General features: G+C 35.8%; 1 protein-coding gene across 1 annotated transcript; it reads right to left on the bottom strand.

Annotated features, from left to right (window-relative positions):
* LOC18791698 (cysteine synthase) lies at positions 1,087 to 11,448 on the bottom strand. Its single transcript, XM_007227649.2, has 10 exons — positions 11,006 to 11,448; positions 8,047 to 8,156; positions 7,566 to 7,623; positions 6,760 to 7,023; positions 5,163 to 5,300; positions 4,819 to 4,870; positions 3,596 to 3,675; positions 3,213 to 3,272; positions 2,254 to 2,334; positions 1,087 to 1,405 (listed from the first exon to the last, which is right to left on the bottom strand). Exons 1-10 carry the CDS (start codon positions 11,270 to 11,272, stop codon positions 1,313 to 1,315), a joined length of 1,203 nt encoding a protein of 400 aa, XP_007227711.1. The 5' UTR covers positions 11,273 to 11,448; the 3' UTR covers positions 1,087 to 1,312.

The following is a 17,127-nucleotide window of genomic DNA, read 5'->3' as shown; positions in this document are numbered from 1 at the left end:
ATAACACAAACTCAATTGAAATTCCCATATATGGGTTCATGATTTCAAATCCGAAAATTGAGTGAAAAACTGAATAAGAACAAGAAACTGACCTTGTTGAAGTGCGAGGGAATAAGTCGCTCTGGATTTTCACTGGCTACGCTAGAGTCGGAGTCGTTGATGCTGCAACAATGGGAGGAAGCAAAACGTGGAGGCAGCGGGAGGAAGAAGAACAGATTTTGGGTTTTTAGTTTTTAGTTTTTTCTTTTTTTGTTAGGTGAAATTTAAAAGGTAAAAGAAAAAAGATATTTTAAAGTAAATTTTTCTTAACCCTTGAATTAAATCTAAGATTGAGTGACTATAAGTCTCTTGGGTCCAAAAAAAGAGAACTATATATATATATATATGAATTATTGATATTGCAACCACCACGGGTACTCCAATTCATTGCAACTTAACAAGAACCAAGACTGTTGAATCAGTAGCTAAACTGGCTTTTGGGATAAAAATAACAAACACCAGAAAATCCACTCACATGGTAATTCTCTTAAAAAATTTATGTCAGAGTTGGCGAAACAATAGAAAATATGAATTTAGATTAATAATTCTCAACAAAATTGTAATCATCAAATACAATAACAAATTTACATAAAATTAATGTAAATCAACAAACACAAATAGAAATACTGACAACTTCTGCAATTGAGGCTTGCAAGAATTGCAATATCCTAAAAACAGATTTCGCCCCAACTCTTGCAGTTTTTATAGGCATCCATCTCCAAAGATTCAACAATCAATAATCCTAAATTGAAGCACTTCAATTTAAAACTCTGACAAACAAATTATATATTTGTACTCTCAAGAAAAAACTCAGAAGAATTTAACAAACATAAAACAGAGTACTGGGGAATACTCTATTTTTCACGGAAAGAACTCTCTCCAGCCTGAGGATATCTCAAGTTGATGAAGGGTGCTTGATTTATATAAAACCCAATGCACCCCTGATAAAATAACTATCTATGAATTAGTGTAAGTTCAAGAGATACAACCTTTGCATCATTGTGCATGTTGAACAGCAACGGACACAAATCTAAGGAAACCGAACACTTTGGAGAAACTTATTTTTCATTCACTATAGAAATTAAATATTATTAAATAATAAAAATTTTCCAACAGCAGCCACCGATGGAGAATTTTATACCGCCATCCTCAATTAGGAATACAGAAGAAATTCTAGAGAAAGAATTCATGTGTGAACGGGATATTATGAATGAGAGTTTCAGAATAAACAATTTGCATAACTGTCAACAAATTTTGCTCGAACAAAGGAACTTCATGGTTCGGGTTGCATTTTCTCACATTCTTCTCTGATTGACTGGAAAAGTATGGTGGAGAGATATCGTTCACCGAAACTTGGAAACACTACCTGTAAGCAATCAAATTCTGAAATGAATTGATACAAGAAGAATTGAAAGGAATAGAGTTTTGAGGTAATTATATAAAGCGCATGCTCTACAGAGATCATACAGAAAACAGCCCAAGAAAATGGTGATTGTGTGAAAAATCAGAACATGACTAGGATGCCTCGATTCAATGGTCCGGATTTTATCTTGCAAGTCCATAGAGCACTACTCAATATGCAAAACGATGGAGTGACTTTTATTCCTTTTACCAGACTTGTAAAAGTAATATCAGAATGTGCATAATCAAGTTAAATCCGTTGGGAATGCCCTAGTTAAGAATGAAGATCCATCCCACAGACTCTTGTACATGGAAAGTTAAGATGGATATCAGACCCAGCAACAAGTGTAGGAAATATGTATCCAGTGAAACCATCTCTTTTTCATTTTCTTATTCCCCGGTCAAATCAAGCCATCTCACATGAAAAGATTCTTCACAAAGGTGTATAGATTTTCTTAGTCCCACCCCAAGATTTAGGAAATAAGTATCCAACGATGCCGCCTCTACTTTCATTCTTTTTCTCCCAGTCAAATCAAGTTCTCACAAGTAACAATGCTAGCACAAACGTCTGCATTTTCTTAGTCCCAACCCTTAAACCAAAAAGCCCATTTACAAGGATTTTTACCATTTTTGGACCTCTTCCTCTGATCGCCCATTAAATTTTAAAGCCTACATCTTCTATGTTTTCTACTCCCCCTTCCCCCTTTCTCTCGGGGCATACCAATTAATGCTGCAGCTCAACTCACAATGCGTAAGTTCCATCAATTTCATACATAAATAATTTTGAAGTGGAAAAATAGAGAGATGATATACCGTGATAAGCTTCCCTGCATTTTCAGGTCTCTTACCAACCTTGAGGGCAGCAGCAGCAGCAGCCCCGGAAGAAATGCCAACCTGATATGATACGAAGGTAAAAATTAAACAACTAAACTAAAGAATTTCATATAAAAATATATACATAAACATAGTCTGGATGTGTGGTCTAGATTCATAGTCTGGATACACCAGTATGGCAAGAGAACATTACTCCATATGCAGCAACCATAGAAAAATTGTCGAAATTTCTGATATTATAGGTCGAAATGTTGAAAAAGGGGGGATCGATATGGAAAGGTAGGGTGAAGATTATTTCTTCATCCCGTATCAAAATATCAGCAAAATATTGTTGAAATCATATTGGTTGGAATGAAAAAATACGCACAAGTCAGTTTCTAGGTTGTGCGAGTCGGCACTTTTGCTGTTAGACGTGAAGAAGAAGAAGAAGATGTGCACCCGAACTTTTTCTTTTGAAAGTTTTTGGATAGATAAACCAGAGGGGCTGGCCTCCATATAATGAAATATACAGAGATGGCCTCCTTTGAATGAAGTGCACTGTTTTATTTAATTTGCTTTTGGGAACCATTTCATTAAAGGATAGGTATCTAATGCTGCTGCTAAAGAAACTAGAACCCTAGCCCAATTGACTAATGGACCCAAGTACTTTTAAAGAGCCTTGTAGATGCTCCTGCATCAAACTCCCCTGGTTGGAAAAGTCTCGTCCTCAAGTCTAGATCGTCATCACCAAAGACTCCATGAGAAAACTGAATTCTTCCTTTCCAAACAAAGAGATATTTTGAATGTCGAACCACTCTTGAACACTTATGATTATTCTCTTTCATCACGGGTAAACTGACAATGACTAGCCAAAACATAGGTAGGTCAATCATAGTTCACCGCTTATGATCTCCCATGTTAAGTGATTAATCCCTAAAACAAGGACTAAAAGAGCATACCAACAAGCCTTCCTGGAGTGCTAATTGCTTCGCGGTTTCAACAGCTTCATCACTTGAGATCTGCCAAAATCACAATCTGTAAGAACTAAACAAAAAACCAACTTCACAAGGACCTTATGTGATTAACGATACATAGATGAATGACTAGAAAATTAACATTTGACAGGATCAATTAGAAAGGAACCCTGATATTTTTATTTCTTTATTTGTTTTGGAAGAAAGGAACCATGATTTATGCTGCAGAAAAGCACAATTCTATCTTATTAACTTAGAAAGTTAGCTTTGATACAATAACAGTTTAAAACTTATTTCAAGTATACAGAGAGAGAAACAGACAAACCAAAATAAATAAATAAATAGATTAAATTGGAATACGATTAGACCTCTATAATTTCATCGACAACATCCTGGTGCAAATTTCTAGGTATAAATCCAGCTCCAATCCCTTGAATCTTGTGGGGACCTGTATTTTCAAGAACGAAAAGTAAATGAACATGAAAATAAGTAAGGCAAAATTGTAGCAATGGTCCCTGGACTAAGACCAAACTTTACTTTTCGTCCCTCATATTGTTAAATTGTTACGGTGGTACTTTAATTATGCCTCCACTTTCAGAAATCGTCCTTTCCGTCATCTCAGTCAACTTTTCCGTTAAAAATGATGACATGGCAATGACAAGTCCTACTTGACATGGGCAAAAATGTCTTTTCACACAAAATTAAAAAAATAAATCAAATCTCTCTCTCTCCAGCCCTGATTCCCCCACCAATTTCTTCACCCACCAAAATTGAAGATTGCAAGATTGGCGATAGCAATGCTTATTAAAGATAAGGGGTTAATGGGTGGGCGTGAGAGTGCTTGACTGACTGTCCAAACCAAAAAAAAAAAAAAGGCTACGCCCAGTGTCTATATTCCCCGCCCACCCCCCCTTTCATCCAAGGCTCAGACTTCACGTCCATCCTTTTTTATATCAATAGGGAGAAAATTTGGATTGGTTGTAGTGCGGATTAAGGAGCCGCTCCCACATGCTGCGGCACCAGGTTCGGACAGCAGGGAACCGTAGCATGGGAGGATGTCTAATCCTTTTGCCGCTTCTTCCCAGCCCCAAATTTCTTTGCCGAACTGTCGTTTTGACCAGATCTGGGGTGGAGGATGGGGGCTGGGGTTCTGGGGTTGCAGGCTATGGTAAAGGGTGGTTGTGGGATAGGTTTGAGGGTTGGAGCTTGCAGGTGGTAGTCATGGGGAATGGGGGAAGAAGAAATCGTTGGGGAAAGGGGGAGAACGCACAGGAGGGGAGGGGAGAGAGAGAGAGAGAAAGAGAGAGAGAGAAAGAGAGAGAGAGAGAGAGAGAGAGAGAGAGAATTATGAATTTCCCAATTTGCCCTTAATTTTGACAGAAAATTTAACTAAGTTGATGGAAAGACCAATGATGCAACATGAGATCTAATTGAAACACCACCGTAACAATTTAACAATATGAGGGACGAAAAGTAAAGTTTGGTCTTAGTCCAGGGACCATTGCTACAATTTTTCCAATTAGTAATGTATGAGAAAATTTTAAAAAACACTGCACACTAAACTCATTAGAAGGCTGGTCCTCTATCTTACCGGGCTTTCCACCTGAAAGGATGTTGCTTTCCGAGGGTTCTACACCAATAATCTGTTACTTTAATGATCAGATGATGTCACTCAAATGGGAACTAAAACAAGAAGAGAAAGGATAACAAAAGAAAGGCAGGGAGGAAAATTATAAATAAATAAAAAACACAAAAGAAGATAAATTCTCTCTTTGAAAATAATTCACCCTACACCCAGTACACAGATATACCAGGATCTACGTCAAATTAAATTTGCCCTCTAATTGACACATTCAAGGCAAGGCTATCAGATTCAGGCTGGTCAGCACTTTTGCATATACAGTTTGGAAATTATGAATCAGAAAAACAGCATACCTTTATTTTAGGATTTTTCTCTTTAAGGAATCGTCCTACCCCAGAAATGGTTCCACCAGTTCCAATTCCTCCAACAAATATATCCACTTTGCCTCTTGTATCTTCCCAGATCTCTGGACCAGTTGTCTCATAGTGTATCTGCATACAGAACATATAATGAATTTATACACATCTAACCATATTGGAAGCCATAATGGTATTACGCTATAACTACATAGAGGATCCCTATGCCAATTTGCTGTCCTTATGGAAGGTGATGAAGGTCAAACTCACATGCTTTTTATAGACTCCATGTAAAACCAAACTAATCATTTACAGCAAGCTTTGAAGCACATGATCAAAACCGACTGAAGAAGAAAAATAATCAGCCAAGAGACTTTTCTTTTTCAAGGTAAAATATATCTCTTGGATTTGAGTTGACTAGTATCTAATTCGTTAACTTCATTTGCTTTCCAAGGTCAAGCTCATGCACATGTAGTTCTTTTTGTTTTTGAGAAGCAGTGTACTATTCTGGAATATATTGATCGATGACTACTTTGGGCTGTGGGCTTTTCAGTATACATATGTGAAGCTCAGGACAGTAGAAATATTTCTTTGCACAAGATATAAGCACCATTTCCACCGTCACTGTGGACACTCTAAACCCCTCCCAAGAAAACATGGCTGACATGACTTCTAGTGTTTTGGGCCGGCATATAATAATTAAAAAAAGAAAAGAAAAAAAACATTGAAACATGGTAGTTAATTAAAAGCTTAATTGCTCCAATGCCCCCTCAAAGTATGGTCAAATCACGCATTGCCTCCTGGAAGTCAAAGTGACCCACCTTCTACCCTTGACAAATGTTTTGCATCTCACTTTGTTCTCCATCATCAGGTCCGTCTAAAATCTGGTCAAAAAGTCAACATGACAGAAACAGTACCCACTGTTTTGCAGAAATGTATTCCATGTAAGTGTCACGTGTGCAATTAAGTAATAGAATATTTTCTTTTTAAAAAATTGATTACTAAAATTAATGTTTTAAAATATTTTTTAAATTCCCCAATCCCCTTTTTCCCCTCCCCATTACCCACCTACCCCGCTGTACCCCCGACACCCCACTTTCCTCCCTCCCTCCCCAAATTGCGAAATCCCCTCTCAACCCGATTCCCACCACCACCCCAATGCGGGTGTGACCTAGTTTTTGTTGCTTGATTTAGACTACCAATACACACGCTCAATTTACATTGCAGTGGATTGATTTATTTTAAAATATTATTTTTAATAGTTCAATTCATACAATCATGGCATTTACGCGGCAGACATTTCAGCAAAGTTGTGGGTCCCACTCATGCCACGTTAGCATTTTTAACTAATTTTTTGACGGACTTGATGATAAGGGGCAAACTGAGACACAAAAATCAATCAAGGGGGCAAGGTGGGTTACTTTGACTTACCAGGGGGCAACGTGGGTTACTTTGACTTACCAGGGGCAATGTGATACTGTAGTTTTAGGGAGCACTAAGCAATTAGCCTCAAAATAATGTAACATGTGGCTGAACAGCCTAGCTGCTAAAGGAGCCAATTGTTCAACAAAGTGAGAATAGGATGCCAAGACACCTTAGGATTAGCAGGATTGTCAAACTGTTGAAGCATGTATGCATTGGGTGTACTTTTGAATATTTCTTCAGCTTTCTGAACTGCTCCCTTCATTCCCTTTGCTGAATCAGTCAAAACAAGCTCAGCTCCAAATGCCTTTAGTAGAACCCTTCTCTCCAAACTCATTGAAGCTGGCATTGTCAAGATGAGTTTATATCCTTTAGTGGCAGCAATAAATGCAAGCCCAATGCCTGTGTTTCCACTAGTGGGTTCCACCAGAACACTCTAAAAATAAATGAGAAAGAAACTAAGTCAATGTGTACAGAAAGCTACAAAAAAGAAACAATATGAAGCTTCTTAGGCATGGCTGGTTTTACATGAACCAGAACCACAAATAATCCAAACATGTGAATCATCCACCTTTTTTCCAAATGACAATATGAGAGAGAGTCATAATGCGAATTAATAATAAAACAAGGGTAAGGTTCAAGATTTAAACAGCCAAGACCAAATTATGGGGAAAGGCCATTGCTGCATAATATCCACAATTTGTTATGAGAGTTCAACACAAACCCAGAGAGGCATGATAACGAAACACATAGCCAATTTTAAAAGACATCCGATTGCAGGTGGTAAATATAGGACAATACATGCGGCTGGGACATCCAGTATCACAAGCCATTTGGTCATTTAGAATTGGTAAAGGGTCTTTTACCAAAACCAAAACGGACCGATTATCACATTTGACCCCATACATTAGGCATCACATTTGACCAGGCATTCATGCTAATAATACAGTATGTTGAGTAATATCCACAATCAGTTACCTGTCCAGGCTTTATAAGTCCTCTTTGCTCAGCATCAATTATCATACTGTACCCTATCCTGAAGATAAATACCAGAAACATTAACAGTGATATTAAACATTTATTATTGACATTCTATGTCTACAGTACTGAGAAAACCAATAGAGATAATACCATGTATTATAACGAGACATTTGCAATTATATAATCCTCATACAAACATCATTATCCTAAACCTAAAATACAAGATGTGGGGTCCGTAGTTACTTTTTGAGCTGATAAACGTATTAACGTACAGTTATCTATGGCAGGCAAGTATATTGAATCACCCTTGTTAGACAGCATCTCAAAACAGCATACCTAAATTCATTTAATTCCTATTCTATTCGTATTGTATAGGCTAGGGTTTTTTTTTCCCTCTCACTTCAGTCTGATCATAATGTTTCTAAACCATGTAAAACAATACAAATAATACACAGGATTGTAGTCATTGCCTCCACACCTGTCCTTGACACTGCAACATGGCTCCATAATCTCAAGCTTTGCAGCAATGTTTGCAACAGACCCCTTTACCATGTTATTCAGGTACACCATCGGTGTTTTTCCAATAAGCTGCATCACCAAAGTTGCCAGTGTAACATATGAATTAACAAGAAACCTACGCACTTCAAGTTTATCAAAGAAAAAAAGTCGCAAATGTTTCGGTCACATGGTTTCTAGTTACTAGTACTATGGAACAGAAAATGGCAAATTTAATACTACATCACTAGGTAACGGAGGGGATAGCACCATTACTTAGAACAACATTTCAACTCAACCAAATTTCACTATATTTTCAGTACTCAACACAGCATCAAAGGTTTTCTTCAGTCTTAGCTACTTTTATTTTATACGAAATCAGGCACAAAAAAATGGCAGGCTTTATTTTGAATCCTGATAGAAAATACAGAAAAATCAGATGTGTGGTTTTGTACAACATAAAAACTAAAAATTCTCACATTAATTTGTAGGGTAGATTTGGAATAGGCCCCATAAAGGCGAGAATATAATTTCTTTAGTATACTATAAATATTAAAATCTGCTTTTGAAAACATAGAATTTCAGTGCAAAAAGCAACTTGAAGCATCCCATAAAATGATTAAAGTTATTCTACTCCCGCAACAAAGTAATTCAAAACGACACAATCACGTAGATAAATACAGTTTAATTTTCCCAGCATCCACAATGAACTCCAATTTTGCTACATAAGTCAATCTTAATGAAAGTTATACAATGTAGCATTTGATTATAAAGAGAAATAATCATAAATTTCCACGCAGCTACACTACAATACTCTGACTTTCATTTATTCCAGAACTTCCGGATAACAACAACAATAAACCACTTAAGTTAAGTTAAGTGTCTAATGAATATTGTACTTCCAATTTTACTCTTGAATAAAGTGAAGAAAAAAGACATAATTGAATTAGAATACAAACAATAAACCACATCCGGCTTCATGAGTGTACCCACTCATACTTTCGTCTATAATCCACCATCACTCATCTTCTTCCTTCCAAATACCCTAAACATAACTCAAAATCATTGCTAAAATTAAACAACTTTTGAAGCCCTAAACCTAACAACACTCAAATTCGGTCCATATGATCATTCTCTTTTCAAATATTAACCCCAATAAAAAAAAGACTGAAAAGCCCAATAGAGTGGATGCTTCAATTTCAGTGGAGAACTTCATGGATGCTTCCAGTGATTTAGTAGTCTTATGTTCAGTAGGTGGGTGTGATCATGGATAAATTGTTTGAGTTTACTTACAATATTCAATACGTAACTCAATTTGGGTTCTAGTGAGGGTAATTTTGGAATGTGGTTTATACTTGCAAATAATTAGATTTTTCTTTGAAGAGAGTTGGGTGTAGATATTAAGCTTAGTTAACTTATGGACAAGTTGGGGTCAAATACAGCCACCCTTTATTCAATAAAAACACAAAGTTTGCCATCTCAATCATGTTTATCATGAAAGGAATGAGGCTGATGGCTAGGTTCAGACTTTCTTTACTTATGCTTATCAGTTTTCACTTTTCCTCCTGATTGTTGGGTGCATCTCCTACAGGATGATATGTTTGGAGTACTAGATCTCGTTTAGCTGTTTTGTCGTTTTTGTGAAGGCCTTTTGGCCCCTCACCAAAAGAAAAACACAAACGTTGCCCTAATGACAACAACTGCTCACTTTTCAAATTTTTGACTAGAATTCTTAAATTTTCATCCTCGTGGTAGAAACAAATATTTTTGTTCTCCTATTAATTCAACTTCTCAATTTCATAATTTTAAGGATTTTCTGATTAAATAAACAACTCAATAGTGTCCATTTATAGTTTGAGAAAACTATTTATTTGCTGATCAAGTAACACCTAATGGCATTGAAATTAAAGTAATGGAAATGGGTAGCATCCCATTGGTGCTTTAAAGATAATTTTATATCGTTATCAGGAAATATAGATACCTTCATAAAATAGTGCAAAACTGATTCAAAGTTATGTAGAATTCATCCCTCTTTTTATATTGTGTGAGTAATCATACAAGTCCCAGTCTCCCAGAAAGATCTTGATATAGACAATTACCAATAACTTGGATTCACTTAAGATAACCTGCTTCATATTTATTTATAAATTTGTTTAAAGTTTACAAAATTATGCCACCTAACCGATGCGTCAAAAGAATAAAAAAAACAAAAACAAAATAGGACAGATACAATTGTTGGCCATCTGTATCAAACTGAGAGCACTAAGAATTCACAATATCAAGTACATAAAAATAAAAATAAAAAAACAAAAGGGCGAAGGCCACTTATCTCTTCCTCTCAAATTGTCTTAGAAAAGGTCAAGTTTTCTTGTTAAATGGTAAATATATAATACACCATAAGAGTGACTTGAAGTCATCAAATACATCGTTCTCTTGTATTTTCTCCCCCAATAAATCTAACCCCAAGCATATTCAATAGTAACAGTACACAAGCATCAAACAGAGCACCACAAAAAAATAATAAAACCAGTTTAAATAAAGTGGACACTCCTAGCTTCCTGATTCTGAGCTATTAATGTTGTATAATTTAGCCTAGCTATATATAGTTTCGACCAAAACCCAAAAAAAAAAAAAAAAAAAAAAAAACCAGTTCATAATCTGGATCATTTACAAAGGAAATTTAAAACAAGACTTAATATTGCATCTTCAGTATTCACACGTTGAAAATAAATTTCCATATAATTAAAAGAAGAATCAATCACAACTCCAGAACAATCGACCAACAACATCAATATAAATGAGAAGAATCTACCAATATCCATGTACCTAAGCAGCTTAAATTAATCAAACTTGTAGATCTAGAACCATATTAATCTTCAAATCAAACGCAGAAACCCAACCCAATTCGTATTTCCCAGAGACAAAGTCAAAATGGTACTTACCTGAGTGACATCTTCGGCAATGTTGAGACCCTCAACAGCGGTCTGTGGCGTCACAGAAACAGCCTTGCACACCACAGAGGAAACTGAAGAAGGCTTCCCTATCTGGCGCTTGCTCTTGCTGTTGCTCTTGTTGTTGGACCTTACGCTCAGAGACGTAAGGGTGGCGGGGCCCACGCCCAGCACCCATTGCTGTTTGGGAGCTGTGAGGTCTGATTTTGGGCTGCAGAGCGAGGATGTCAACGGATTGATCAGAGAAGCAGAGCCCATTTTTCTTTGCTTTTGCTATCGCTCTAGTTTTGTTGAGACTGAGTTGAGCAAAGCGACTCTAAATGTTTAGTGCTTCACTGTTTCACGGTTTGTTTATGTGTGGTGTGGGTACGATTCTGATCGTAGAGGATCGTTGGCTGCTTTCTCCTAGTCCAATACTTTATAAACAGTAGGGTTAATTTCAGTTTAGTATCCAAACTTTTACTGGTAAGACATGTTAGTCCTATACTCTAAATTTTAACGATTTTATCATTTTTCTAATTTGTTTCAATTTGGGTTTCGGCGTTAACTTCACTGTCAATATCCCCGTTATTTGCTTGCATGTCATATGTGGGTCCCACGAGTTCGATGCTTTTGATGTCAATTGAGGGGCAATTTCGACCATTTATTGTATTCTTGGCCAAACCCCTCTCTAACAAAAAAAAAGACACGTGGCTGCATCTAATTGGTCCAAAATTAAAAATTTTAAATCAAAATTATAAATAAAAATGGTTTACTATTGAAATTCCCCCTAAACCTTGTAGCTCACTTTCAATTAGTCCCTTATCTTCTTTTTTTAGAAAATCAAGGATATGAACTCTCTTTTTTTGGCCAATTTCCCCTCTGTCATCTAAATCCTCAACATTTCATCCAATTTGCCGTTAAATATGAGGGTAAATTGGTCATTTCAATGTGAAAATAAAATAAAATAATTTAAAATTTGAAATAATAATAATAGAAATAAAGTTATAAAAAAATATAAAAAATAAAACCTCACCTGCCATATCTCTCTCTCTGTCTCTCTATCTTTCTACCTCTCTCTGCAATCCCTTCTATCAACCACAGCCACAGACACAGACGCCGCAAAACCACAAAAACCAACCCTAAGATGACACCGTTCCCGACAACAAACGCAGACCAGAAACCTTCTGTCGTTCCCCCTCTATGGAAGACCAGCCCTTTGCTCCTACTTCAGGTTCGAGTTCGCTTCCTGCAACCACGGGAGAGGGTGCCGGTACACCCACGGCGAAGCGCAGCTCCGGCCCCAACCCGACAACAAGTGGGACCCAACCTCCGAGCGCGGGAAGAAGCAACAGTTAGAGGAAGAGGATGGTGCGAATGGGTTTGGGTCTGTGGGTGGGGATAAGGTTTTCTATTTTATTTTTTGGATGTGGAGGTGGGTTGCTTTCAGGGAAGGGGGTGGGTTGCGTTCGGGGAAGGGAGTGGGTCACTGGCTGCTGTGATGGCATTGGAATGGTTGGCAACCACACCCATCCCTACCATCATCTTCCCAACCCCCTTCTTCCCCCAAACTTTCATGGGTGTCTTGATAAGTTTTGGGATGAGAGAGAGAAGGGGTCGGGCATGGGGTGGCTGGGGCTGGGGCTAGAGTTGGTTTTGGAGGAAATCAGAATGAGAATTTTCATGTGGGAGAGAGAGTTGTTGTTGGCCCTAGGTGGGTTGGGACTTTGGGTACCTGCTTTGGTTTTTCTTCCATTTTTATTTTTATTTTTCATACTTTTTTAAGAGTAAAAAGTTTGAATCATGTGGATTTGTATTTCCAGATCCGGTGAGCTTGGGGTTTGACAGAGGATGGAGTGAGAGAGATAGAGATGAGCTGGGCCATATATTTGTTTCTTCACTTTTTTAAAAAAATAATTTTTCCCAAAAAAAAAAATTATTTTTAATGATTTAACCAAAAAATTGGATGAAATGTTGAAGATTTAGACGGCAAGGGAAAAATTGGTGGAAAAAAAATTCATATTCTTAATTTTTTATTAAAAAAAAATGAAGAATAGGGGGCTAATTGAAACTTAGGTACAAGTTCATGGGGTATTTCAATAGTAAACCCTAAATAAAAAATGATATTGATCCCTTCCTAACAATTAAAGAAAAATTGAGTGACTTTGCACATTAAACCCAAATTTCTCCTCATTCTTTTTTTTTTTCTTGTCATTTCTTCGTTGAAATTGAGAGATTTTGCATCTGAGAACAAACTCATCATCACCCATTTGAGAACAACCTTTTCCACCTAAGTTGCAAGGCAACGATGAGTTGGGAGGTACGAGAACCTAGAGATGATGAACTACATTATGGTACGTTATTAGACTTTTATTTACGGTTTTGTCATTGGAATTTGTGGGTTTTATGTTTATAATTTTGGAATTAGGGTTTCTATGTTCGAATATTTGGGGGATTAGGGTTTATTTGTTCAAATATTTGGAGATAAGGGTTTAATATGTTGGAAAATTTGGGATAAGGGTTTAATCTGTTCGAAAATTTGGGGATAAGGGTTTGTCTATTGGAATAGTTGGGTCTGTTCGAAAAAATGGGAATTGTCTTGTGGGTAGGGGTGGGCACTCAAACCGGCGAACCGGAAATCCGAGCCGAACCGTACCGAACCAAACCGGAAAAAAATTGAGTTGACCAAAAAGTCAAAAATCGGTCAAAAACCGAACCGGACCGGTTTGGACCGGTTCCGGATCCGGTTCCATGTCTTCAAAAATCGAACCGGGCTGAACCGAACCGATGAAACTAAAAAAATATATAATTTCAATATATATTTATATTTAATGCTATATTTTTAATTTCACTAAAAAAAACCTAATATTTATCCAAGTTCAATGTCAAAATATCTCTCTTTTCTTACTTTAATATTTATTTTTTATATGAAATTGAGTAATTTGTTAATTTTCAAGTAAAAAAATAATATTTCAGTTGAGAATTGTATTAAAAAATAATTTAAAAAAATAATTTTTATAATCCGGTTCAAAACCGAACCGGAACCGGAACCGGACCGAAACCGGTTCAAACCGAACCGGACAGTTTTTGAAATTTTTTTTTTATTAAAACCGAACCGAACCAAACCGGATGAATAGTACCGGATCGGTTCTAATTTTAGACAAAAACCGGTCCAAACCGAACCATGCCCACCCCTACTTGTGGGTATGGCTTTTGGGTCAATGCCTAATTAGTTGGGTCAATGGTTAATTAATATATATATTTAAGTAATCAAAAGATGGGCTTGCCTTGGGGCTCTTTGGCTATGTGATTTAAATTAAACTCGATTAGTTAATTATTTATTTGAATTATTTTTAGAATTCAAATATATCATATATTATTTTTGTCTGATTGGGTTTGTCTTTATTTGATACCTGTAGCATTAGCCACTCTAATTAAACACAGGCCTGGGTCTTTACAATTACATCAAATTCGCACAAAATATTATATCATCATTCCTGTATAGCCTTAGAAATAAACACACAGATTTCGCCAGAAATCAAAGCCCTAGTGCTAGGACTTTGATTTAGATAGTTGTATCCTAGTTGAGCAAACGCCTGCAAAACTACAAGTACTGAGTAGGGGTGAAATTCTGTTTCAAGGACATTGCAATTTTGTAAGCCTCTATCTGCAAGAACAGTCAGTTTTTAATTTACTACCATATTTAATTTTATTATTATATTTATTTTTTAATTAAATGATTAGAATAATATTGATTGTTGTTCCTCCAACAAGTTTCGCTCAAGAGAACAAGTTAGACCAAAGTTAAACATTCCCACATAAAAAAGAAGGAAAAAAAATTGAACTCTCACATTGATTTAATGTGAAACTTCTCTCTCTTCAATAGCCGCTTTGGATATATTGAAACTAGCCAATTAATCTATATATATAAAGCAAAAGACAGAGAATGGTGAAACATTCAAAATACCAGAAAATGCCATTGGTTAATTCAAACATTAAGAATTGAAATTATTAATTACATGAGGATAATATGGTAAATTCACATCTTTTATATTAAAAAATTAAAATTAAAAACAAAATCAGATAATAAGTCATACTTTTATGAAACACTAGCCCCTCACGCATGTGCCAATTGGTTTTCTTTTTTTCTTTTTTCTTTTATTTTTAGAATTAAGAAAATATAATATGGGTAGTTATGTTCCATAAAAGTAGGTCATATTATCTAATTTTGTTTTTAATTTTAAATTTTTTAATATAAAAAATGTGAATTTACCATATTATTATCATTTAATTAATAATTTCAATTCTTAATGTTTGAATTAACCAAGGGCATTTTACGGTATTTTGAATGTTTCACCATTCTCTGCCTTTTGCTTTATATATATAGATAACTACCCATTTTATTTTTTCTTATATAAAAAATTAAAAAAAAACCAATTGGCACATGCATGAGCGTGTGCCAAGGGGCTAGTATCAATAAAGTATAAACTAATGCAACTAGGCGGGTAATTTCCTTTTTTCTTTTTTCTTTTTAATAAAAGGTGTAGCCGGACGGCTATACTATGGTATTTCTTTTTTAAAAAATAGTATAGTCGCGCGGCCTTACTACTGTAATTTTTTTATTTTTCAAAAATAGTATAGCCGTGCGGTATTACTATGGTAATTTTTTTGAAAAAATTAGTGTAGCCGCGCGGCTATACATATTTTGATATGTGGGCATTGGCGCTGGGCGGGTCCTCCCTTTTTTTTTTTGATTAATTGTATAGACTGTAGCTATACTCAAGTATTTTTTTTATTTTTTTTAAAAAAAAGTATAGCAACACGGCTATACATGTTTTGACATGTGATGCTAGGCGGTCCCCCCCCTTTTTTTTTTCTTTTGTTTCTTTCTATAAATAGTATAGCCGCGCTGCTAGACTGGGTTTTTTATTTTATTTTAAAAAAAATATTATTCCCACATGGCTTTACTACGGTAATTTTTTTTGAAAAAAAATAATATTGCCGCGTGGCTATACCTATTTTGACATGTGGGCTCCAAGCTCTAGGCGGGTCCCTAATTTTTTTTTTTCTATAAATAGTATAGCCGCGCGGCTATACTTGGGAATTTTTTTATTTTTAAAAAATAGTATAGCCGCATTGCTGTACTACGGTAATTTTTTGTTGAAAAAACCGTATAGCCGCGCGGTTATACCTATCTTGACACGTGGGTGCATAGGCGCTAGGCGGGTCCCTTTTTTCTATAAATCGTATAGCCATGCGACTATATACGGGATTTATTTATTTATTTATTTAGTATAGCCGGGCGGCTTTACTGCGGTTTTCTATAATAAAAAAAACTAGTTCGGCAGCTCGGCTATACTTGTTTTCACACGTGGGCGCTATACCATTCCTCTGTTTTTTTTTATATAAATAGTATAGCTGCGCGGCTATACATGGGTTATTTTTATTTTTATTTTTTTTTCAAAATAGCATACTCGGGTTTTTTTTTACACTCGTTAAAATATATGTTTTTTTAAAAGCAAACATACAATACTCCTCTTGTACATGTACGTACGTATTTTTTTACAAAATTTTCAATAATACGCACAAAATTCACGTATTATACGCTTAATTTTCACATATTATTGCAAACATTTTTGAGTTGAAATTAGTGCCACATTGGAACACTAAAGTTCCTTGGAGGTCTTTATAAGACATACTCTTGGAAATAGAATAGTTTGAATTGGCTTGTGGGTATGACATTTGGGTCAATACCTAAGTTAGATCAATAGTTAATTAATATATATATTTAATTAATCAAAAGATGGGCAACATTACAAGCAAATAGTTTTAAATTTGTCCAAAAATATCAAAAACAAATTGCTCCCGTCTATTTCCCTATTATGTTGTGAGGGCCGAATTGAATTTATCAACTTCTCTTTAATTGACTTCTGATCGTTAACCAAGCAATAAGCTTCAACCCATATTTTATGTTTATAGTAGGGGTGGGCACGGTTCGGTTTGGACCAGTTTTTGCCTAAAATTAGAACCGATCCGGTACTATTCATCTGGTTTGGTTCGGTTCGGTTTTAATAAAAAAAATTTCAAAAACTGTCTGGTTCGATTTGAACCGGTTTTGGTCCGGTTCCGGTTCC

The sequence above is a fragment of the Prunus persica genome, chromosome G1, assembly GCF_000346465.2.
Source record: "Prunus persica cultivar Lovell chromosome G1, Prunus_persica_NCBIv2, whole genome shotgun sequence".
NCBI lineage: Eukaryota > Viridiplantae > Streptophyta > Magnoliopsida > Rosales > Rosaceae > Prunus > Prunus persica.
The sequence above is the reverse complement of the archived record's forward strand: the minus strand, read 5'-3'. Positions and strand labels throughout refer to the sequence as shown.